The sequence below is a fragment of the Argiope bruennichi genome, chromosome 3, assembly GCF_947563725.1.
Source record: "Argiope bruennichi chromosome 3, qqArgBrue1.1, whole genome shotgun sequence".
Lineage (NCBI taxonomy): Eukaryota > Metazoa > Arthropoda > Arachnida > Araneae > Araneidae > Argiope > Argiope bruennichi.
The window spans coordinates 56,537,723-56,564,855 of NC_079153.1; the positions used below are offsets into that span (position 1 = coordinate 56,537,723).

General features: G+C 27.0%; 2 protein-coding genes across 2 annotated transcripts in view; one reads left to right on the forward strand and one right to left on the reverse strand.

The window, feature by feature from the left end:
* LOC129963631 (O-acyltransferase like protein-like) overlaps positions 1 to 1,078 on the reverse strand; it is a 69,604-nt gene extending 68,526 nt beyond the window's left edge. Inside the window, exon 1 of the mRNA XM_056078114.1 lies at positions 465 to 1,078. Coding sequence (XP_055934089.1) covers positions 465 to 753 — 289 coding nt within the window. The 5' untranslated portion in view covers positions 754 to 1,078. The remainder of the gene's footprint in view (positions 1 to 464) is intronic.
* A 13,837-nt stretch (positions 1,079 to 14,915) lies between these two features.
* The window catches only part of LOC129963024 (WASH complex subunit 5-like), a 28,166-nt gene continuing 15,948 nt past the window's right edge, over positions 14,916 to 27,133 (forward strand). The window contains exons 1-11 of the mRNA XM_056077028.1: positions 14,916 to 15,295; positions 16,357 to 16,463; positions 16,650 to 16,734; positions 20,126 to 20,226; positions 21,329 to 21,448; positions 22,446 to 22,518; positions 23,261 to 23,413; positions 23,564 to 23,677; positions 24,381 to 24,558; positions 25,455 to 25,579; positions 26,124 to 26,253. Coding sequence (XP_055933003.1) covers positions 15,071 to 15,295; positions 16,357 to 16,463; positions 16,650 to 16,734; positions 20,126 to 20,226; positions 21,329 to 21,448; positions 22,446 to 22,518; positions 23,261 to 23,413; positions 23,564 to 23,677; positions 24,381 to 24,558; positions 25,455 to 25,579; positions 26,124 to 26,253 — 1,411 coding nt within the window. The 5' untranslated portion in view covers positions 14,916 to 15,070. The remainder of the gene's footprint in view (positions 15,296 to 16,356; positions 16,464 to 16,649; positions 16,735 to 20,125; positions 20,227 to 21,328; positions 21,449 to 22,445; positions 22,519 to 23,260; positions 23,414 to 23,563; positions 23,678 to 24,380; positions 24,559 to 25,454; positions 25,580 to 26,123; positions 26,254 to 27,133) is intronic.

The following is a 27,133-nucleotide window of genomic DNA, read 5'->3' on the forward strand; positions in this document are numbered from 1 at the left end:
AACTTTTCTAGTTTGAAGTTTGTCGTGCTATTTCACGCCCAATTTTTCAAAATGGCCGTGTAGCGGAATCACTGAAATCTTCGCCAAAAAGTTTTAAACCAATGCTTTTTATCCTCGAAAATCGAGCAAAAATTGCAATTAAAGACATCAAAACAAAAAAAAAAGACAAAAAAATATTCACTGCAAACAAAATTATTTCGCATTTGAGACTAAAAATTTTAACGAAGTTAAGCGAATATGCAGTCAATTTAATTAAAGAAATATGCAGATTAATTAAATTATTAAATTATAACAAATTTACAAAATGCAAATATTATTCAATTGAGTTTTAGTAGATTTTTCACCACGTACAGTAGTTTTAAAGACAGAAAATGTCTACAATTTAGTAAAAAGAATCGAAAATTCCAAAAAGCAAAATTTTGATATCTTTACTCACGAATTTAAAGCAAAAAAAAAATACTTACTTCTGACAGCCCAGGCATCGAGATTCTGAACACCTCTGAAGATTTTCGTCAGATCAAACAAGCATGACAAAGATGCTTCAGATTCCATTCCAATTCTTATTGCATGAGGCAGCATTTCTTTCATAATATTGTTCATAAAACTTTTAATATTACTTTCCATTCCAGCCACACTATTTTCAAAAGCATTTACAACTATACTGTTATTTGTTTCTGTTGAAGAAATTTCTTCCGCTCGTGTTAGCACAAACACGGCAAAAAGAGTAAAATATGTAAATACAAAAAGATTCATGATAATTAGTTTCTATCGTGCCAATAAGTTCAACAAACTCGAAAAATACGACTATCTTTTTACTTTCCACCTGCAAGTCCTCAAGTCAAACTGATGGTATTATAAATTCATTATATTTCGCAGAGTTCTTTTCCATTTAAACTCAAAGTTAATATTTGTTGAAAACAAAGGAATTTTGAGACAAGAATCTTCAGTGCGTTAATTGTCAAAGCGCGAAGAGACAAAGAATCTCCTCAGGGAGCATCATCATTTTCAAACCACTTGAGACAACCCTACTCTGACCACTGACAAATATGCTGCTTTTTCCCTCTAGTTACACGCTACAAACTACTTTCGTTTCTTCTGTAAATCTGAATGCTCGTCAGTTACGATTACATACTGGGTCGCGTGCTAGTTTTATTTACTTTCGCTAGAAATTAAAGCCCTTGAACTTCCAGTAGACTGATCGTGCTTGTTAAAAAAAAACTACATTGCAACACTACCACCTCTTCATTATGAAACAAAAATACGCGATGATATAATAGCGCCATTTAAAACTAGACAGTGCCTGAGATTTTCATTTGTTTTATGTTTATGTTTTTTTAACTAAATTTAAAATGGTTTCTATTTTTTTCATTCCAAATCTCAGTCTCACAGTTCAAGTCTCAGTCTCTTTTTCACTTTGATGAGGCATTAATTCTTCCATATTTTCATTCACATTTGGCATTATAAAACACGAAAACTATTTACGAACATTTTTTACTTTAATTGTTTTTTTTTCACAAACAACTATAGGCTAAAATAACATTTTATTATCAGAGGAGCAATAATCAATATTAGTATTGGAGATGCCTTGTGTATGGAACATTTATAATTATATAAAAGAAAAATTTCGATCTCATATAAATTCTAAAAGGTTTTCTATGTAACAGGGAAAAAAACATGAATTTTTAAGATATTTATGCTAATCTTCCCAAATTAGTGGCAGACTATTCTATACAGAAAAGGGCCATAAAAAATTGATCGATAAAAACTGATTCCGTGCAGTTTGCGCTTTTAACGATTTTTATTACCTTGCTAATGTTAAATTATGTAAATCATCTTGTAAAAAGGGAGAAAAATTTATTCAGGATATTCTAAAATCTAAAGCAACTAAATCACGATCTAAATTCTATCTAAAATCTAAAACATAAACATAATTTTATTTTTTCTGTTTTAAAAACTTGCATGTATACATTCGGATATAATTTAAAAATGTAAAGTCCATTAAAAGTTTGGCGTATCTAGATATTTTTTACTGTATGATTCTTTTACGAAGTATGCAAAAGAAAAGAATTGTAATAGTTAGAAAATTCGAAATCAACGTTTGGATGTCTGTACATGTTTTAAGCCACCTTCATTCCGATGAAGTCAGTTCTGGAATTCTGACTGTCTGTCTCTAAACACGCACTACTCATAAAAGCAAAAAGCTAGAAGGAGGGACCTTGGCAAACAGTTTTTTTTTTTATTAGAAATCCAAATCTATATCAAATTTTAAATTAGATCCATCATTCATTCGATTATCTTCGATCTATCCTTTTCTGCTTCAATAATGCTTTGAAAACCACAAGCTAGATAAATGATTTTCAGTTCATGATTTTTAAACCGAAATTCCCAATTTTTAGATTTATATGGTAAAAGGAGAAATCCAAAATACCCGTTTATACTTTATTCTCTTAAATATGCTACTAAGATATAAGCTTATAATTCGTCATATTGATTAAGCTTTCGAGAAAATAGAAAGAGGCTCCTGCTTGTAAAATCTAATTTGTTCTTTTCATATTAGTTATGCATTTGTATGAAAACTAGATAAACTTCTGTTGACAAAACCTAATTTGTTTTTTTATATTAGTTATGCATTTGTATGAAAATTAGATAAACTTCTGTTGGCAAAACCTAATTTGTTCTTTTTATATTAGTTATGCATTTGTATGAAAACTAGATAAACTTCTGTTGTCAAAAATTAATTTACTCTTTTCATATTAGTTATGAATCTGTATGAAAACTAGATAAACTTCTGTTGACAAAAGATAATTTGTTCTTTTCATATTAGCTATGCATTTATATGGAAACTAGATAAACTAATGTTGGAAAAATTTAATTGTTTTTTTTTGTATTAATTATTTATTTATTTAAAAGTTACATAAATTCTTGCTGAGAAAAACTATTTTTTTTTTCTTATTAGTTATCAGGTTATATAAAAACTAGATAATTCCTATTTCCCTAATTTTCTCTTTTCATAGTTTTCTAGCTGTACAAAAACTAGATAAACCGTTGTTTGTAAAACTTAGTTTGTTCTTTTCATATTAATTATCTAGCTGAAAATAAACTAGATAAACTTCTGCTGGTAAAAACTAAGCTATTCTTTTCATGAGTTGTTACCTGGCTGTATTAAGACTAGATAATACAAATCATTATTTAAATCGCTTGATAACATTCATTTAGAAATTTGAAGTAAATCTCTTGCACAATCTTCAACTTAATTTTGATGATCTAGAAATTATATATAATTATTTTAAAATATCAAATTGATTCTTTTTGATAAAATAAGATAAAGTTAATGCCAAGATTCTTAACTAAGTAAGTTATTTTTGAAATAATGAATTAATGAAGAAAGAAAAGAATGAAACACAAATTGGAATTTTAAAAAAGTACCATCCCATTTGCGATCCTTATTTTACCTATAAAAAAAATTAAAAATAACGTGCAAACAAATTTTTATACAATAAATGATATAAGAAAATTCCCTTCATGAGAGTGAGCTTCACCCATAATATTAAATATTTATTTAGCAAAATGCAAAATTGTTAATCGTTTTTGAAATGTCAAAATACATTTTTAAAATATGTTTTGTTCCAAACAGAAATATTATGTTAAAAAACGTATTTCTCCGTCAATGCCAAAAATGGGTTCGAATCACATGAAATTCAAAAGTTTGCATCAAGTATATTTGCTTTCATCAGTTTTGCCTCAACAATGAAAATGTTTATTCATGATAAAAAATTATAATAATGTAACTTTGTAAAGGAAATGATCAATGAAAATAAATGTAAATATAACTGTCGTATACTAATTATACGACAGTTACATCTTTATTACATGTTTATGACTTATTAATCAGAATTTAATAGGTGATATTCTAATGATCATTAATGGCATAATAAAAGCACACAATGAAAAGTTTAATTTTTATCAGGCATTTGCCACCTATCTAATTTCAGAATGATTTCAACATATCTGTCACAATTGATCACATAAAGACAATATAAGGATAGATTTCGCTGGCCGTTTAAAAATATATTTTGAAATCAAAGACTTAAAAAAGTTAATTAATCTAAATGTGTTGTCATGACTAACCAATAAGTATTAAATGGCAAGTAACGATGTTTGTAAATTATTTTATTTTGACCATTTAATGAGTCACATTAAAGTTTCTAGACCTTCTGCAATACCATCCATCTTTAAGTTTTTTTTTTTAATTATGTTCTACCAGAATTTATGATTTTGAAATGTTTTCTTGATTGTTATTTAACTCGCTTTTGCATTTATAGAATAAAAATAAATAGTTTCGAAAAAATTATTTTTGATACATTTATTCTGTTTTAATTCTAATTCTGTTTTTAAGGCATAGTATATCGAGTTTTAGGATTTTTTATATTTTTGTCCAAAAACGGTGTATAAATTTTTCAACCATTTGCACAAATTTGCAAAATAACAGCGTTTTCAAACCCATTTACATTCAGGCATTCAACCAATTATTTTATGTTGTAAATAAATTTCGATTAGGATTGAAATTTCTGAGATTCCCCTCTTATTTCCAATTAATTTTTACGAATTACAATAGTGATTCCATTTTTCCCCTTTTCCTATGCTCCTGCTTCTAAATGTCCTTCAATTAGAATAGATTTTGCAATATATCGTTGAGCTCAGTTTGTTGCTAATTGCTTATATTTGGAGTCCTTTCTTTCCATTGTAGCACTATTTTCTCCCATTTCGTCAGAATCGCGCATAATTTTTCGCTTTATTTACTAGAAACATAATATTTGTTTTTCGACATGAAATTAACTAAAGTCAATCATCCATGAATCTTTAATTAGATAATCACGGTAAATTAGAGCAGTCAGTTTTTACTCAACTTTTCAACGTATGCAATGTAGTATTCTTCTGAATACAGGATTGTTCAAAAAGAAGAAGCAGATTTAAAATGTTTATTTCTTATGAATTGTAATAGATAGAGAAAAGAAACACAGACACAGTTAAATAAATTTTATTTTATGCTTTCACTGTAAGCTCCATTTGTCATGCAACAAACATCAACTCGGATGTTCATTCCTTGTCATAAGGAAGCAAATGGTATCTAGTTATTGAACTCACCACATAAACAATACAATTTCATAGATTTTGTAGAATATTAGCCATAGACAATATATATATACCATGTTTTTTATGTATGCCCATAGATAACGCAAGCTTTAAAAGCTGTTTAGTGCATTCAACACTTTCATCTGATGTAAAAGAACGACTAATGCTTTTCGCTTTACATGCTTTCGAATTTCTTGTACCAACTGGAAATTTGTTTCTGATGAAGTAGTTCTTTGTTAAAATTACAATGAAATGAATTCACTCTTCGCATACTGCGTCAAACAAAACTTTTCCTGAATAGTCGCCATTTTTTGGTAAACCTTTTTTACTAGGATTTCTTTAAATTCTTTGAGAAAAATTTTGAACTTTCAAATATTTAGAAATGTACGTATGCATCTCTATCTATTGCCAATCATCACAAATAAATTTTTTTAATCTGCTTCTTCTTTTCCAATAAGCATGTTAATAAAATGTTTCCGAGAAGTATAAACCAGCACAGTATTGTAAAAAAAAAATGGTTTTACCTATCCGTTTTAAACGATATCAGTCGAATTGATTAAAATTCATAAATCTAAAAATGTCTGCAATGGCTTTTTTTTTTTCGATAGACACTTTTTATTTTGTAATTTATCTATACAATTTTTATTCTTATTTGCAGTCATGGAATAAAGCATTGTACAACAGTTCATTATTTACTTCTCTTTGATTTTTATTACATTTGATAGGTGTACTGTGAAAACAAAATTTTAATTATATGAAATGAAATTTAAATTATTCTCAACTAATATTAAATCTAATATAATTTCGACTATTTGAATCAAAATCTAAATTTCATCAGTTTACATAGGGGCAAAGTATTCTTGCTTAAAGCTTGGATTCCGAAAAGCACAATATATTGTTTGTTCCATGAATAAGTTGACGCATACTTTTACTGAAGCTTACTTGCAATCGGAATTCTACTATTACAAACTTCCAACCCAGCAGAAAGCTTTTTAAAAAATCTAGAAATTTTGCCTGATTTTAATTGGTTTTATAAAACACTCAAGAGAACACTAATGCGGGGTTTGTTTGTTTTTACTTTCTCGTACACATAGTATAGAGAAAGTATAGTAAATCAGTATTCGTCAAAAAAATTCGAACTTGAGATTTTGATTAATCTTGACCCTGACTTCGAAAAACACATTTTGGGAAAATGTTCGTCTATCTGTGACAAAGATCATTCAAAAATACTTTGAACATGACGCATGAAATTTGGCACATGATCTTTACACCAAATTTGTAAATTTCTAACAAATTTTGTATAAAATCCATGCAACGAAAGCCTGTCTGTCTGATTGTTCGAATATAAATTACACGATAACTACAAAATGAAGCAATCTAAATGGATAAAATTTGGTACACACAATTAATATAAATAGTATAGATATCTATCAAATCCAATGACGGGTTGACCGTTTGTCGGTCTGTACTTCCAAAAACATATATACGCGATAGCTCAAAAATCTGATGAATTAAATATATTACATTTAGTATGAAATTTTGTGACTACAAATGTAGCTTTTTCACACATTTTTGTTTCATTCAGTTAACAAAACCGCATCTAAAATATACATTCGATTTTTGGATGTTATTAACCGCGGCTTAATCGCCAAAGAACTCGCCAAGGATGATACGATAGTTTCAGTAAAAATGCTAAATTCACGCGCCAAAGGTTAATATTTCATAACTATTGTATGCCAATGTCATGCAAAGTATAATATCTTTATTAGAGAGTATGTAAGAAAGTGTTGGGAAGACCAATCCCGCTGGTTTTGTTTATATCAGAGAATTTCTTCAAGCTGGGTTATGGGATTTTTTTTTGTGTGTGTGACATTTATTATCGAAAGGTTCCAACAGTTAATTTGTTCGGACATCGTTATTTACTAATTAATCTGACATGGTTCTTTTTTTTATGTATAAGTTTTGTCCAAAAAGCTATAAAAACGACTGCAGGTCATAAAATCATTAGACAGGACCAGAAATTAGTAAAGTCATTTACATAATGCATCTGTTTCTCTGAAATCATTTTAGTGACATACCTTAAGGTATTTCGAAGCTGCTTGCGTCCTTTCGTTATGAGTTTTGTCGATTTGATTCTAAAACTAATGTGTTCCTACTTAATATTCCGGAGGTGTAGTATGTCCGACTACCCTTTTCATATTTGTTGGTCAGGTTCAGGTCAACACTTTCACTTTCTCAAGGCCAAACAAGGTCAGTAGGAAAGTAGGTTATTCTCTTAATGTAGGCCATTACTTTCGATTCACCCATGATGCGCTAAATGAAGTAACGCCAGATTGTATCATTCTTATGCAATAAAAACAGCTTATGGCTAAATAAGCCGTTTGAGGCGTTTAAGTATCGATTCTCTTCCTGACACCAGACAGTTGAAGCACGTGTGACTACAAAAGAAATCTAGCATGTGTATTTATTTTAACTTAAGGCCCAATGTTTGCTTTTTTTTTTTTTGTAGATTTATTTTTTAATATGAGAATGCTTGTAAGCTGGTAAACTATCTGTAAACTGCGGCATGCATGATGGAACATATATGATGAGTAAATCATTGAAAACTCTCTGTAAAGCAGAGTGTTAGATACAGTCTTGCCAATTCGGCAGGTAGTTATTCTTGAATGGTAGAAACTCACTAAAAAAGAGGTTTTTTTCTTATTTTTTTTTCTTTTTTTTTTAATTTTGGAAATAGTATTACCAAATTTGGCAGGTAGTTATTCTTGGATGGCAGAAGCTCACTAAGTAAGAAGTTTTTTTCAAAATTCTGGCCATAGTATTACGAAATTTGACAGGTAGCAATTCTTGAATGGTAGGGGCTCACTAAAAAAAGTTTTTTTTTTCCGAAATTTTGGGTAGATTTTTTCATCTAAAATTAATTCAAACATTGAGCGTTTTTACTCAACAACATCAAAGCACATGACTGCACAAAAACCCTTTTTACATCATTTTACAATAAAATAAAAAAAATACTTTAAAATGAAATCAATGTTTTTCTATACAGCTTTCTTTTTTGCCAAAATTAATAAAATTTTGAAAACTCAGGATGATCATAGAGCAACTTGGTCTAATACTGGTGAACAGAATGAAGCCATATTTCTCATACAGAAAATGAAAAACGCAGAAATAAATTCCTCAAAGAAATTAATAACAAACATCTCAGTTAAGTGATTTTGGGTCTTTCAGAAAGTCGTTAGTTTCTTGAAGCTATTTAATTATCCAGAAAAAATGTTTTCCATCATCGGGTGTATACCATAGCTGCTTAATAAAAGAGATATGACTGTATTAAGAAAACTCCGCCTACCCTTTAGTTTACGACTCTTCCCTCCCTTTCTCTGCGCAACTTAATTTTTGAACTAAAAAAAATCTGTGTACCAAATTTTATCTGTCTAGCTTTTTTCGCTTTGTAGTTATCGTGTTAACTTATATTTGAACAGTTGGATAGACAGACTTCCTCTTAACAGAACTTGCACAAAATTTGATAGGAATCTACAAATTTATAGAAAAGAATATATACCAAATTTCAGTAGTCTAGGTCACAGCATTTTTTGAGTAATCTTTGTAAACACAAACAGACAGACTGATGGACATTTTCCAAAAATGTGTTTTCGAACTCAAGGAGGTCTAAAACGTGTGAATTCGTCAAAAATCTTGAGTTTGAATTTTTTTCAGGATTGCAATACTTTCTCTATATTTCTTCTCTATGCTCTTATTATTCTTTTATTCATTTTTTTTTTTTTTTGAGGATTGCAATACTTTCTCTATATTTCTTCTCTATGCTCTTATTATTCTTTTATTTATTTATTGAGGATTGCAATACTTTCTCTATATTTTTTCTCTATACTCTAATTATTCTTTTTTTGAGGATTGCAATACTTTCTCTATACTTCTTCTCTATACTCTTATTATTCTTTTTTTGAGGATTGCAATACTTTCTCTATACTTCTTCCCTATACTCTTATTATTCTTTTTTTTGTGAGGATTGCAATACTTTCTCTATATTTCTTCTCTATACTCTTATTATTCTTTTTTTGAGGATTGGAATACTTTCTCTATACTCTTGTTATTCTTTTTTTGAGGATTGCAATACTTTCTCTATACTTCTTATACAAGAAAGTAAAAAGCTTCGTAGAAAAGAATGGAATTTGTCTACGATTTTAATCGTAAATGTAAAGAAAACCACTTTAAAGTTTAAGAATGACAAGATGAACTAAGTCTAAAAAATTGGACATTGTGTACTTTGAATCACTACCCATAATCAAATGTGTTGCCATTTAGGGGCAAACAGTTGAACTACTCAAACAATCAAACACTATTAAATAGTGAACTATGCTTGCTATTACTGTTTTTATTGGCCAGTCAAATCTTGTTTATATGTTCAACCATAAAATTGCTTATTTTAAGGAGAAAATAAAAAAGTTTTTGAAGAATTATATATATATATATTTACTTACAATTTCACGAATTGTTTGAGGTTTTCCAGTATATTCTAATTTATATTTTTATTTGTAAATATAATGTAAATAAATTTACATTACATTTATAAATCGGAGTATAACCTGTAAAGATTACCTCGGTTATAACTGCGAACTGCATAAAATCATCCCGCCCAAAGGATAGCGGATTCGAAATAAATAATGTTGATTAACGTGGTGCTTTACAAATCATAATACTATAAATAAGGGCCTGAAAATATATATCCTGACGTTATAAATTAAGGAATGAATTTGTGTATGTACTAAAAGAGAAATTTCTGGAGTATGATGGCTTGTAAATTTATATTAACCAGTAATAAAATTCGAACTATCATGCGGAATGAAAAAATAATAGCTGGTGAAGAATAGTTGTGCCTATTTATCACTAGGCACATTGCAAAATTATCCAATTAAAAGACCAGAAAAGACAATTTTATTAAAAGAAAAGCTTTCAACTCTATCAGTACTGATACTTCCTTTAATGCCTCAAAACGCACAATTGAAATGTGGTCTTTTTCCTCGTCATCACTTCTAGAATCAGGACGAACCAGAACTAACAACAATTCAGACAACAGTATGATCCAAGGTGCAAAATATCTTGTATTATGGATCACTTCGCATGTAATTATAATATTTTTTTGTTCTTATTATACTATTTAAACACAGTGAATTAAAATTGAATATATATCACATAAAGTAGAATGCGTATATTTCAAATAAAAATTTTAATTGATAGTTTTTAATCATATAATATAAAAAGTTATCAAAGGTACAACAATCTTTCTAATTATTTAATTTAAAGAATATCCCGATTTGAAGTCCGAATTTATTTCTAAATCAATTTGAAAACAAAATAACAGAATGGAATTTAAACCGAAACCAATTATATTTAAACAACATTTTACTGATTAGACAGTATTGTAGTTTATGAATAAGGAATATAAGACTTTAAACTTTAAAATTTTCAAACTTGAGATAATAATTTTGAATTGCAATAAAATTTGAGAATTCCATCTATGTTTCGTAAAACCTGAAAAAAAACTTTATCTTACACATATTTTATATTAAATGCTTCAAATATTAAATTCAGATTCAGATTTTTTTTTTTTTTTTGAGATTTTAAATTTAACTGTGTTACAGATTTGTTTTAACTAGTTGCGTCTGCTTTATTACAAAAAAAAGTAAGAATAATTTATTTATTTTTTTGGGGGGGGTGCGCATATTAGGAATTATTTTTCTATCATTATATGCTTTTATTCAACATTTTCAAGTTCGTAAAAGTGAAATTTTGTAATCTATTTATCATTCTCGTCCTGATGACTAAATAACAACAATAAAAATAAATACTGATAATTGAATAAATAATAAATTTTAATATCAACTTATATGAGCAAGCTTTAAAACAAACCTTGTATAACGCATTTCATAGAAACTTTAAAATTTCGTCTATTCTTTATATAAAAGAGTAAATTTGGCAAGTAATCGTTCGATGCTTCCAAACTGCTTGCTGGCGCTCTACTGGTTAGACCGTTTGACCTATAGTTACCATGATGCGCCAAAATTGATATATATATCTATATCAATTAATATACCTATATATATATATATACATAGGTATATATATATATTTATATATAGGTATATTGTAGGGTATAGGTATAGGTATAGGTATAGGTTGTATATATATATATATATATACACACAAATTTGATATATATATAGCCATATATCGGGAATGTACACTCGTCTTGAAATGTTCTTTTTTATTTTGAAATTTTTAATTAAAATTAAGCTGAATTTTTCTGTGATAACTTCTAAAAATATAATAGCACAAAAATAAATTTTACACTTTTTTTAAATTTAAAAAATTGTCTTTAAATTTAAAAATTGCGCAAACTTTTCCTGAAATTTGGCATTTTTTTTTCTTGCTTAATTTTTAGCAATTGATCCCTCTTCTTAAATTTTAGCATTATTGTCCTCAAACTCAAGCCATTTTCATTGTTTCAGCAAATATTTTGTATCTTGATTTTCTCCCATTGTTGCTTGCTGAGGAAGAAGAATTCTGTTTAATTCTAAGTAGTTCACAAGACGAATAAAAAAGTGAAATTATAATACCTCAAAATTTAAATGATAGATGAAACGGACATTTACATTTTTAATAACAATTAGATATTATAAAATTGATCCTCATTAAAAATGCTCATAATACACCATAAATAGAACATATTTGAGGCAATTAAAATAAAACAGCTTTAATGTCTGACATTTTGACGGAATTGTGGACATAAAGCTATATTTGAGCGATTAATCAACATTCCAAGTGAGTCAGCTATCGTCGCGACTGCTTTATAAAAATGTATGCATTATATCATGACTTCATCATTTAATCATTCCTGTGTTTTACAATGCGAGAACAATATCTGGGAGAGGACAATTCCTCTAAAATCATTTGTCTACCAAATATATACCGTTGGTATAATAAGAACTTTTCAGTTTCATCATAACGATAATAAGAAAGTGAAATTCTCTCGTTTTCAACTGATATATAATCTTTTAACAAATTTATTTATTTTCTCTGTTATTAGAAATCCTATTCAATATTGGAGATTCATGCACTCGTGATACGCTATGAAAGCATCTCGCTGATTTTTCTATTGCGTAACTTGTTTGGGAATCTATTGCGTATCTTGTAGTCATAGCACAATATAATATATTGTACAATAGTGTGTTAACGTAACGGACATGCGTAATTATCTTTACTATTTTGCCTACAATCTAAATCGATTCTATTACGGTAGCAAAAAAAAAAAAAAAAAAAAAAAAAAAAAAAATTGACACATGAAACGGTTTTGTTAAAGTTAGCAGAATTGTTTAAAGTCTTTCACACCTACGATTTCCAAATAAATTAATTAAGTGAAATGAATTAAAAATAAAAAAAAAGTAAATCGCCAAATAATTCTTGAAAGACTTTTTGAAGTATCAGAAAGGATACGATAGGGAATCGGGATTAACTGACACAAGGGATAATCATACTGGATCAAACACAAAGCTTATATCTATACTTATAATAAAGCTCAATGTGTGTGTGTGTGTTGGCGCTCTACAGGCCAGGTCATTTGACATACAGCTATCAAATTTGGTAGATGTATAACTTAGAGGTCGGGAATATGCACCTGGGGTCCCTTTTTTTTTTTTTTTGAAATTTTAATTATTAATTAAAAACTAACTTTCGAGCCAAAAAATTCTTCCATTTTCCCCACCGCCAACTTTTCCGCCAAAAAAAATCTTCCATTTTCCCCACCGCCAAATAAGTAAGGCTTCAGGTTTTTTTTTTTTTCTCCCAACAGTAATGAGGCTAGGGTTAACGTTTTTCGGCGGATTATTTCAAACGATTCTGTTTATTTTCTTAATGTTTTATGCATTTAAAATTAAACATTGTTAATTAATCCATGTTTCAGATTCATTCTGAAGTACTTTTGAATTAAAATAACACAGAATAAAGGAAATTAAAAATGTATAATCTGCATAGCGTTCCCCCAACTGGCGTAGAAAAATTCACGCATTTGCGTTGCCTAACTGGCGAAGAAAATTCACGCATGCTCATTGTTCTGATTGTTGTCATGGCAACCACTATCAACGGATGATTTAAATTATTTTTAGGTTAGTTGCATGCTTTTGTAAGTAAATTGTATTTATGTTATATATTTTTTGTATATGCTTATAGTTTTAAGTACATCGTTTTTTAAGTAGTTTTTTTTAACCTGTTTTCAATGATTTAAATTATTTTTAGGTTAGTTGCATGCTTTTATAATTAAATTGTATTTATGTTAGTTATATATATTTTTTGTATATGCTTATAGTTTTAAGTACATCGTTTTTTAAGTAGTTTTTTTAAACCTGTTTTAGACCGATAATTTTAAACGATTCATTTTATTTTCTTAGTGTTTGATGCATTTAATATTAAACATTGTTAATTAATAGATCTGTTCAGGATGAATCTGAGAAAATTTTGTTGACAAATTCTTGAGATATTACATAAATTAAGAAAGATATTCTTTAGTGCCCATAAAGTTTAAACGATCAGTGACTCTATTATCCGTAATCATATTATTAAAAAAATGCTTTGTTTCAGTAAAAAATATTATTATATTAATTGCAGATTAATCATTTACACTTTAATGTAATTGCATAAAGAAGAATGTTCCCCATTCTTCTTTAAGTAAAAAAAAGTGTAAAGAGACTAAAAAATCTTTAAAAGCATTAACAATAAATTAGAATAGTGATTTCCATCCTTTCCTTCAGAGAAAGTTAAAAAAAGACAAAAAAAATGTTCATCAAACCAATTAGCAAAGATAAAATTTTAAAAAATTACAATTTTGGAAGCATAAAAATAAAATGTCACTCTTAAAAAATAAGTATACATATTTACTAATGATAAGTTTTTATAAAAATGTATCATTAACATAGCAAGCATTTAAATATGAATTGTTTAAAATCCCATTATGGGGAAAAAATTCAATAGATTCTGTAAACATATCGAAGTTAAAACATAATTGAATCTCAAATAACAAATGGTTTAAAATTATTTGAAGAAAAAAAGAAATAAGATGATTAAATTGCAGGTTTTTTCAAACAATTCGAATTTAACAAAACGTAAGTGTTCATTTATGACAGATCAAAAACAGTATTAAAGAAGCATGTGCTTTTTCTCACCCTCTAATCCTGCTTATAAAGTAAGACTCCACAATAACATGAGTGTAATGGCACTTTTCACATAAAAAGAATCTGCAGATTCATCATTTTTTGTTAGTGGCTTAAAGAGTGTAAATGTCGCCTGGACGAAATATGATGTATCGCCTCTTCCTCATCAGTGGCTTAGCAAGTGTAAAATGGTACTTGTAGCCATGTTTATTTATTTATTTATTCTGCTCCTTTTTAGTATTTGGTTTTAAATGGTAACATTAAGGTACTAATGTTTCATCTCTATGACGCTCTTTAAGACTAGAGTACCTATACCTATCCCCTAAAAAATGTAAATTGTATGCAAAATTGATAAAATGCGATCAGTCATTAAACCAAATAATTTGATATTTCTCAGACAAAATTCCATTTCTTCTTTTTCGTCTTGTTATTATGTGCAAACAAGTGGCTGTCTCTTTCTATTGTGTCCAGGTCATGTGTTAGAGGTGTCTACTTTTCATCCAGCTCTTGCGCGATATCGGCTTCCGGTGGAAGAAAAGATTATCCGAAATGGCAACAGAAGAATGTCAGGAGGTGTAAACTGTAAACAATTCATGATTTGAATATGAATCCGAAACAGTTTTAGTTCCCATTTAGTTGTCTGCTATGATGAAATTTCTTATTGCTATAGTTCATACCTAAAATATAAGTCAAACCTTTGATTGTGTTAATTTTACAAAATGGTTGATTTTTTGGCAGAAAACAATGCTTGTGGGCAAACCCTTTTAAGACTTGTGTCCAGAGGAAATGCAATAATTGCTGAACTCCTCCGTTTATCTGATGTTATACCGCGTGTATTTCGACTTGAATTTAAAAATGATATACAAAAATACAGTGATGTTTTGTGTGATTTTAGTTATTTTAAAATAACGGATTTCTATGAAAATAAAATTGAATCAAATCCAGTAAGTTTCAGTTTTCTTACTGAATTTGTTTTGTCTTATATAATATGCTGTTTTAAAGCATTGTGAGATATTGCATTACATTATTAAATTCTTAATTTGTATAATTTCCCAAATGATGTTTTGTTTTAATATTTTTGAATATCAGTTAATTTTTCTATCGGATTTTACACAAGTATTTTTGAAATGGTTTATAATCGATTATTCGTTTCACTAATCTGTTAAAATAATATTGATTCTTTTATTTAAATTTCATGTAACCAATATAGTGATTTCTAAATGAATTATATGAAAATCTCTTCATTAATGTGATAAAAAAAATGTAGGGCATTTTCCTACTATCAGTTACCTAAGTTTCTGCTATTGTGATACTAACTTTCAGTTAGTGAATTGTTGTTTATTATTTTTTCTTTAAATTCTCTGGAAGTTTGTTCATAATCCAAGAGAAAGAAGTTGCAAATAAAAAGATTAGATATCCTTAAAAACTATTTCACTTCTTAAACTAATTTCAAAAAAGAAGATAACTTTAATATAAACGTTTTATATAAATAATGTATAGACATATGTAAAGCTCAAATTTATTTTATTACTTTTCAAAATTGATTTTTAATGTTATCAAAAAATATATTCATAACTTACTATGGCAATCTTATATTCATAGTTATATTAAGTTAAATATCATGAAATATGAAATGAGTTTTAAAGTTTATTTGATTTTTGAATGAAAGTATTCTATAATTATATATCAGTCAATGAGTTAATAGATATTTTTAGTAGTTTATGCATCTAATATAAATAAACTTTTTTAGCTGCATACCAGTGATTAATTATAAAAAAATGCATTATTAATTATTTAAAGCTTAAGATTATTTAACTATGTATTGATTTATTTTTCTAAATCATATTAAAATGCTGTATAAAAATTATGGAATTGTTTGCATGCAATAACTAAACACATTTTAAAATGAAATCATTTCATAAAATTATTAGTTTTTTTTTCCATTTTATTATATATGTTATTTTTATTATTTTAGTATTTTTACAAAATTTTTTATCTGTTGCAGCAATTGCAAGATCGAGATGAAGAATTTAAGGAAAATTATATTGATATTTTGACAAGATTTTATTTAGCTTTTGAAAGTGTTCATAAATATATTACAGATTTTCAGCAGTAAGTATATTTTAAATATTTATGAATTTTTTTGGACGATAATTGTCTGTTTAACTGAAAATGCAATTAGAATTCAAAAATAAAAATATGTACATTTCTTGTTAGATATGAAAAATTTATATAAAATTATAATATAAATTACATCTCTTTATTTAATACTACATATATTTATTCATTTGATTATAGCTTTTTGGAAGACTTAGATGAAGGAATATATATTCAGCAAACCTTAGAAACTGTTTTGGGCAATGAAGATGGTCGACAACTTTTGGTAACTTTATTACTAATAATATTTTTAATGCATTTTTATAATTGATATTCATATCTGTTAATTGAAAACATTTTATGTAAAATTATTTTAAGCATATAATACCTGTTTATTTTTTAGTTATTTTGCCAGTTTTCTGTCAATATATAAAAACTATATGCAGATGTTTATATTTATTCTGCACTGTTTCTTTTATTTCTGTAGGAAGCTTTTACTTCTCTCTCTTTGGAAATAAAAAAATTTAAAAAAATAACTTTCTTTTATTTGCTCTAATGCAGGGATGGGCAAACTTTTTTCGATCACGGGCCAAAACTCGAAGAAAAAGAAAATTTGGCGGGCCAAGATAAATTTTTCTAAAATTTTAAAAACAATATAAAAGTATTACAGTTTAAATATATGTTAATGAGATGAAGGAAATTGCGGTTTCATTTTTAAAAGTTCCTTATATTAAGGTTCGAAGTGAGATGCACTGATTCTAAGGAACAAGGCTAAATGCTCATCTGTCAATCTACTTCTGAAATAATTCTTTCTAAGGTTCATAGTTGAAAACACTTGTTTTTATGTATAAGATGAAGCAAACATAGCACTGATTTCAGGGCTTGAGATATTAAATTTGGGAAACTGACTTTCGATAATGATTTGTGAAACTCTAACTTTGGCATATTTAGAAACAATTGCTTGAAATGATTGCTAGATTGCAACTCAATTAATTCAAGCTGCAAATCGACCTCTTTGCTTGTCAATTTATGTTGAAAGGCATGGCAAAAAGATCCAATTTTGTTTGAATGGCGCTGAAATCTTGAACTCAAAATGAACTGCGTTCAAACTCAAAATGCAATTTTTTCAAGCCATCTTCATAATTCTTAAGCTTTTCTTCATTTACTGAGGGTATTGAATTTAGCCTTGGTAAATGAGACAAATCGTTCTTAGCTAGCTGCGCAGCAAACAGATTAAGATTTAGTTTCAAAGCTATGAGATGGGCCCAGATATAGTCGATAAATTGATTTTTCCCTTGCATCTTGACATTCAAGTTGCTCATATGACAAAGAAGATCTGTGAAAAATGTAAAGTCAGAAAGCTATTCTGTATCTTCTAACATTTCGCACTCAGCAGAGCACTGTTTCTCATGGAAGAACGACACAATGACGTCTTGCAGCTACTAAACTCGCTCGAAAACACATTCTGCACTAAGCAACCTAACTTTCGTGTAATACAGTACATCAGAGCATTCAGATTGCACAGACTGAAGAAAAATCTCGAAATTGCTTGTGAGTAAGCCCACAAGATTGAATAGTATTTACAAGCTTCATGACTGCATCAAACACAGGTTTCATATGATGTATAACACAATGTAGAAAAACAACATTGTTCCTGGGTTAGTTTTGATTAAAGAGTCCAAGAAATCCAGATTTTTTTTCCCTGTCATATTTGGTGCTCCATTGGTCGTAATATTACATATATTTGTTATAGGCACTTTTAAAGTTAAAAGCCCTTCCTGAAATTCACGAAAAATGTCACATCCCTTGATAGTTCCCTTTTAAGAACGCATGCATGCCAGTTCCTTAGTAATTTCAAAGTTCTCATCAACATCTCTTATAAATAATACTAATTGAGCAGTATCATTTATATCTGTGCTTTCATCGATAACTATGGAGCAAAATTTAAACTGGCCAATCTTTGTCTCTAATTGTGATGTCAAATTTTTATCGATGACTTTGATTCTAGAAGTCACCGTTTTTCAAGATAAGCTTACAGTCTCAGAATTATTTTTCTTCTCTGGACATAGAACATCACAAACTTGGAGCATGCATTGTTTAACAAATTCCCGATCATTGAGAGCTTTATTATTTTTAGCAATATTGTTTGCTACAATGTAACTTGCATGTGTAGCTGCTTCTTGGATATTGCTGCTTCCCTTATTGAAAAAATTTTGTCTGCCTGATAATTTTTTACAAAGACTTTCTGCATTTTGTTTTCTTTCATATTCTGACATTGCTTATACTTAGATGTAAACTGATGGGGAAATGTTATATTCTTTGAAGACTGCTACAGCTTCATTGCAGATGAGATACACTGGTTTATATTTTACAACGGTAAAAATATTTTGAGGTCCATTCATCATTAAAAGCACAGCACTCTGAATCTACTTTACATTTTTAGTAACCATTTTGGGGTTGAAATATTTTAGGAATAACCCAAACAAGTGCTAGCTACACCTTACTTTTAATAATTTTACCACTATTCACAATGAGGCTGTATGTCCGCAATCTTTCCATACGCAATCAATAATATTAGAACTCTTGGGCCGGGGGGAAAAAAGCCGCTGGCTGGGGCTTAAGATGTGCATATTTGAAGTCTAATTCACCTATATTGGATGCCCATATGTCTGATCCCCGAGAAAGAGATAACACTTGTTGGCACCAATCTACAGCTATAACTATCAAAGAACTTCCTCTTTTAATACTTTACCGATAGAAAGATGTCTGTGCTTGCTATTTATGTTTTGTTGAACAAAAGTAGAGAAAGTAAAATGGTCAGCAGTCCTTTGAAAAAAAAGGAATATAAAAACTAATATTTATCAAAGTAGAAAAGGAGATCAATATATAAATATGTATTTCTTTTAATTTGCCTAAAATTAATTATATCCGCGGGCTGAATAGAACCTTCCGGTGGGTCAGAGTTTGCCCATCCCTGCTCTAATGTGTTAGTACTTCTAAAAGTTTATTATTTTAATTGCAGCTCTTATTTATTTTCATTTTAACGTAAGGATTATTTCTTTAAAAAATTACTTTTTGAGGCTAAGAATAAAAAAAAAACTGTGCTTTAATTGAAAATTCTGTTGACAATCAAGCAAATAAAGTATTTTATCATTAAAGAACCTGTTCTTAATTCTAGAGTGAATATGATATGATTTTATATGATTTGCATGATTGGCATGAGGCTGAAAAGAAGATAAATATTATCTGCTTGAAGCTTGTGAAATGACAAATCAAAATAATTTAATTACTGGATAAATTATATAAAACACTTTTTTTGTGAGATTTTTTTAAATATTACTTGTTTCAATGTTAAATGAGTTTAAAAGATTTAAAAAAATATGTAGGTTTGTGAAATACCCCTATATTATGATTGGAAGTGTAAGGAAAATGAAAATTCAACTCAGCATTAAACGGATCATGTATTCGAATTTTAGATAAAAAAAATTGCAAAAATTCCAGTTATATATATATATGTATACATTTTGTGTAGGTATGAAATTAGCATAGTATTTGTTATTTTTATTTAATTAGGTTCTTCAAAATATGTAAATTAATTACGGAAAAAAAAATAATATAACAAGACGTAATTCCTGACTAAATCTTGTAATTTTAAGTTCCTGGCATTTTTTTTTCAGTGTGAAGCACTTTTCTTATGTGGTGTTATTTTGTTAGTTATTGATCAGAAGATTGAAGGAATTGTTAGGGAAAGAATGCTAGTTTCATACTACCGTTACAGGTAAATTTTGTGTTTAGATGTTTTGATAGAATTTTTTAAGCATATAATTAATTTGCTAACATATAAAAATATATAATGTCATTTAATAACTAAATGTGAATTATTTTCACTTTTAATTTATATATTTCAAAATAGATAAAACAGAATGTTGTAACATTTCATTTTCATGTTAAATGTCTGTCTTTTATTTAAAAGAACTAACATTGTTATTGCAAGTCATATTCTGAATAACAATACATAACAGATTCTTTTTAGAAAATTGACTTTCTGGTTCACTTTGTATTTTCTTTGACATCATTACATGCATTAATTGATTTGATTATAACTCATCTTAAAGTTATTCTAAGACTGTTTGAAGACAGTTTCATAATTTTAAACTGTAGTGATTTGAGATTGATGGCATCTAAAGGTGATTCTCACTTTCAATTTTTTTGTATCACATTACCAAATGTGATATTATTTTTTTCACGTTTTCATGCAAAACTTTTCATGAAACAAAATAGGTGTTAATAGATTTTATCATTATTTTTAAAGAGATTGTATCATTTTAGAAAAAAAAATATTTACGACTCAACAATTTTTTTATGACTGATTCTTAGTGAATTACAAATTTTGGATGGTAAATATCTCAAATTTTTTTATTAAAAATTAATAATATATAATCCCATTGAGTTATCAGTTCAGTGGGATTAGAATTGAGCTCAATCAATTGAGTTGAGCTCTTGCAATATTAGAAAATAAATCTCTAGTTAGTTTATACTTCAAAAATTTATAATTATAGTATTCATAAATACATTATAATTAGCTTCTTTTAATAAAATGAATTAATTTTTAGTATAAGTTTTATCTATACATTTAAGTTTGTAATGAGATTTACTAGAAAACATGTAGATCCTTAATGTAAATAAAATTTTAACAGCGTTCTAAAATACTGTGGAGATAAATAATCATTTTTAAAACTAAACATTCTAAATTCCAAAAAGAAATTTTTCTCTCCCTTTGTTTTACCATCACATCTTATTCTTTCTTTCTTTCTTTCTTTTTTTTTTTTTTTACTTTGTACTTTCCTTTGGAATGTCATAAATTGTTCCTCTTCACTTAGTGCTCAAAGATCGAACATGGATTCAAATCTTGATGATGTATGTAAGCTTTTACGTAGTACAGGCTATAGTTCTACTCCTGGTGCCAAAAGAATCCCAAATTATCCAGATGAATATTTCAGGTAAAGAATTTTTTTTTCTTTTATATACATGCATAAACTCATAAATACAAAAATTGAAAATATATTTTTTAAAAATGTGAACATGTATTATGGAAATTTAAAAGAATGAAAACAATGAGAAAAGCTTATTTATTAAATGTTATGCATTTCAAACAAAATATTACAAAAACTTGATGATGTTATTTTATTTACAACAAAGATATTATTTTATTTTATTCTTAGTTTGTAATAATATTCACATAAAGTGTATGAAGCAAATTCATTTTCTGCTCTCTATTAAATCAAAAATATTTACTGAAATAAAATATTAGTTGCAAATAAAGAGAGTAAGAATATTCAAATTAAGATATTATATTTTAAATAATAAAAAGCATTGTTTAAAATTTACATTACAGTATTGATATTATTGTAATATAAAAGATAAACATTGTAATATAAATTTCAATGAAATGCAAAAAAGTATATATATTCTCAGATTTAAATATATACATTGAACATTAATAGTATTTAAAAGTCTGTTTCCTACTGAGGTATGATTGTTGTGTTTTCACTTGGCAGTTTTAACTTTTGTAATTTCATCTCTTTTCAAATCAGAAGTTATTTTGAATGTAAGAATAATAAATTTGTTATTACTTTATATTCTACTATGTTTCTTTTTCATTTATATTAATAAATTGATCACATAATTATATAAATTAACCTGCCTTTTTATGGTAAAATGGGAAAGAATTTTTATATCCTATTTTAATGACAGCGCATTCTTTCAAATTCGAAGAAACATCTGAATTGAGAATTTTTAATCATAAAAGTTTAGTAAAACTGACCATTTCAAAGATTATTTCATTTGGCATGATACTCTTACCAAAAGGGACAGGGAATTTCATTTTGTGCTCTCTATTAAATCACAAATACTTGTATTTTAAATTTGTTTTGTGATGAATATTTTATTTACATATTCCTTTTGATGTATTTTTTTGATAAATTGTTTAAATTTTAGGAGAGTTCCTTTAAATTCTACCTTTGTTAGCATGATAATTGGAAGACTGCGATCAGATGATATATATAATCAGGTATTTTTACTTTTTTTGTTGTTGATAAAACATATAATTTAATTTAACTTGTTTGTATTTTAATTATTTATTATCAAGAGTTATATGCATTTATAATCCATATTTTTGCATAGAATTGCACTACCAATTTTCCTGCTGTAATGCAAGTTTACTTGAAAAAGGAATAAACCATTTAAAAATTTTGCAACTATATTTTACTGTGCCATTATTTCTTTTAATGTTTAATATTCATTGTGTTTTTACATTTTCTTTTCTGAATCATTGCGACTGAAAATGTATTAAATTTAATAAATTAAGTATTTATGGACTGGATTGGTTATTAGCCTTTGATGTAGTCATAGGCCAAACTTTTGGATATTGTTTTTTATTTTGGAATTTAAACTTAATATTGAATAATATTTGAAATATCTTTTTTCTAAATATTTCAAAATTTATACAACTCATTTAGGAATAAAAAATTTTAAATAATTAATTTAAAAAATAATTCATTTTTAAAAAGTTCTTAAGCTCTTACAAGTTAATTTTGTGGAATAAATTTCTGAAAATAAGTTTTCCTTCTTTTGCTGATAATACTTTATCAGAATTAGTGACTATTATGTAGTTATTCATAGTATTAAAAAGAAAAAAAAATTTTTTAGTCATTATTTAATTGAATTAATATTATATATTAATATCATTATAATTATAATATGAAAATATATTGATATATATTTTTTAAGTGCTACTTGTGAATTAATTCTAGGTGTCTGCTTATCCTCTTCCTGAGCATAGAAGTACTGCATTATCAACTCAAGCAGCTATGTTGTATGTCATTTTATATTTTGACCCAGATATTTTACATAATCATCATGCCAAGATGAGAGAAATTGTTGATAAATTTTTTCCTGACAATTGGGTATATGATAATTTTTATTACCCTTATTCTATTTATTTTCTTAAAAATTATCTGTAAGAAAGAATTTAAAATAACTTCACTAGATTATTATCTATAAAAATGCATTATTCAATTGATATGCTTGAAATCTATTTGATGGATCCGTTTCAGGTAATCAGTGTTTATATGGGGATGGTTGTGAATCTTGTTGATGCTTGGGAACCATATAAAGCAGCCAAGCAAGCATTAAGCAACACTATTGATATCGCAAATGTGAAAGAACAGGTTGTTTATTTTTTTTAATTTGTCATTTTACTATCAGTAGCCATTTAAATAATTTTTTACATTCTAAATGTTTTCAGCTAGTTATGCTTTTTGCTTTTAAGTTTAATCTATTTGTCTAAATATTTTTTTTTTAATTCTTCCCTAAATGGTCTAGAAAATTTTATATACATAAATATAGACATTTATAAATTAAGAAATAAGCATATTTCTAATGTATTTCAGTACCTTCGTATATTTGGAATGTATTATTATGGAGGCAAAATGACTTGAAAGGGACTCCAATTTCATGTTTTACTATTACATAAACACTGTATCAAATTATAGATCTTTACTGGCACTTAAACTGAATATTTGGGGAAGTGCAATTTATGCATGTATAATTAAAACTGAATTATTTCATATTAAATGATAGGATATTTTTAAATCATTTATCAATATTATAAAAAGTGATTAAGAAATGAAGTACTTTTTTGAATTAGTGATGAGTTTAATTTTCTAAGGGCTCTATCTAAAGCATTTGCTGAGAGACATGTATTATTTAGTTCTTTATAGAACTAAAGTTCTTTTTAGAACTCGCAGAAAGTTCCAAAATCTTTAGGCACAAGGACAAATAATATCTGGATAAGTCTCAGTTTTGTACATTGTATTTTCATGTATATTTATTTCACATGCTGAAATATATTATTATTATTTTATGTTTCAGTCCCAAAAGTATTTTTCTCGTGTTGTGAAGATGATACCTCAGTGTGAACAACTTTTAAAAGAAGGTGCTCTTTCTGAAGAAGTTGTTCTGGATAATGTGCCAAAACTTTTAAGTGTTGCTAGAGAATGTAATGTCACTTTAAGATGGCTATTTTTACATACTGTTCCATTATCACCAGGTATTTTCAGTTAAATTTTTTATTTCAAATATTTTAGTTAAACTTGAATTTTAAATGTTGGTATAAATTTAATGGGTTTTGTGTAACAGAAAATACACATACATTCATTAGTGATATCTTGTTAGCAATTTCAAAATATCAAAAAAAAATGCTTATGCTCATTATATTTAGAGGGGATTTGGCTGTGTGATATTTTAGTTGAAAATTCAAAAATTTAATTAAGAGAAAGAACTTGGATAAATTTGATAAAAGAAAATCCTTTGTATACTTTTTTGTCTTTGACTTGATATAATTCTGTACTTTATTTGAAGATTTACTTGTGATAAAAACTTACATTTTAATTTTGCATACCTGAATACACAATGATATGTAATTTGGACAGCAAGCTTAAAGTTATTTGAATTTATATGAATGATATTTTTCATATTTAATTACAATGTTAAACTTTGATATGGAACTTACTTAAATCAAACTAACAAAAATCCGAATAATAACATGCAGTTATTGTTTATTGTTGTTGAGAAATTACTATTGTTGAGATACTTATTGAATGAGATATTTTACTTGTATTAAAATTGGCTTCTAAATTTGTAAAATTTAACAGATCTAAGAATTTGTCCAATTCATTTTTTTAAAGTCTTTTCCCCTTATTAAAGGATTTTACTCTTATCTCTGAGCAATGATTTATAATCTTTATTACAGTTATCATTATGATATTTCCATTCCTTATATATATTTCAGGTCTTTTTTTTTATTTTTTTTATTATTTTTTTTTAATTTTTTTATCTATTTATTTATTTATTTTCATTTTTAAAGAAATTTTGTGGAAAAAAGCATTAGTAATATATTTAATTCAGTTTTGAAAAAATTTGATATATTTATTTATATTTTTATAGCTGTGGAACAAAATAAAAAATGCAGACAATTAAGAGATCAAGTTCTGAATGACAGTCATTATCAACCCCTTCAAGTATTTCAGCTCTTGTTATATACAGCCCAGTTTGAATTGAAGTTGAAAGAGGTAAAATTGGAGAAAAGTTGCAGTAGAGAAGCGTTTATGTATAAAATATTTAAACTAAATTTTATTATACTTTAGAGAAATTAAAATGATGATAAAATAGCATGTAAAATGTATTGTGAGTTTTTCCTAATAAATGAGCATTTAATTTGTCTAGCATGATGTATGTGTATATTCTCTATGCAATGTCACATTAATTAAATGGGTGTCCATCTTTTACCATCTGTATACATTAATTGCCATAGCTAAGATACCATTAAATATTATGGCTTGTAACTCAGAGCTAAATATTGCCTTTTATTTTTTATAATATTTAGCTTAAAAACTAAAAAATAATAAGTTATTATTGTATCTTTTCAATTCTCATTTTATCTATAACCTCTGCCTACTGATGCAGGTAAAAATTCAATTAGTATTCTAAATTCGCAATTCTTTTTTCATTAATCAGTGAATCAGCCAAACAATTTTAACTTTTGCGCATTTGTTGAGTTTTTTCACATTCCTAAAAGATATATTTTTATTTTAATGTTTTTTTAATCATTCGCAGCTGTTCAAGCAATTATTATCTGAGAAACATGAAAAATGGGCAAAATATAAACTAGAGAGCACTGAAAGAATGAGTGAATTAGGTGATGTGTTTTCTGGAACAAAGCCTTTAACAAGAGTTGAAAAAAATGGTGAGTTTCAAAAAAATATATATATATATACTACAATTTATTTATCTTTTAAACTATGAATCAGTATTATTATGTTAATTAATAAAATTATTAATTGTTTATTTAATAAATGTTTATACTTTTTTATAGTTAAGAGGTATAATTTATTATCAATTAAATAAATAAATGTATGCATAGTAATGATTTGTAATCTACTTGCATCATATTTGTTGATAAATATATGGGAGATGCCGGCTCATCTATAAATTCATTTGAGGAATGCAGTAACGATGGTAGTAGCAGTAGGGAAAAGCTATTTATCATATAATTTTTCTAATGTAAATATTTTAGTGCTTAAAATTTTAATAATGTATTATTTTTTAATCATGGACAAAAAAATGTTATGGGAAGGGAAATATGTATATTAAAGTAATTTCCATTGAGTGAGTGTGTGTGTGAGAGAGAGAGAGAGATTTACCAACTATCAAATAATCTTTCATTCGTTTAAATAATATGGTTTTAAACTGAAAAATTATGTTGAAAATTAATGTAAAAACTTGAAATTAAATATTTTAGAAATATCCATACTTTCTTATAAAAAAAATGACACATAAAATTTGGCAGTACTTTAAAAATGTGCTCTTTGTTGAAAAAATTAAATTTTCTCTTAACATTTAAAGAATTTTTTTTCCACGATTCTAATCATAATAAAAAAACTGTTTCCTAAATAATTCTAATAGTATTTTAGGATATGTAGTTCCTATCACTTAAGATTATTATCTCAGTCTACATGGAATTCATAAAATAAACAACATACATTTATTTTTCTGTTATATATAGATTATAGATTTAAATACAGATTATATATACAAATTTACCTACTATGATTTATATGATTTTG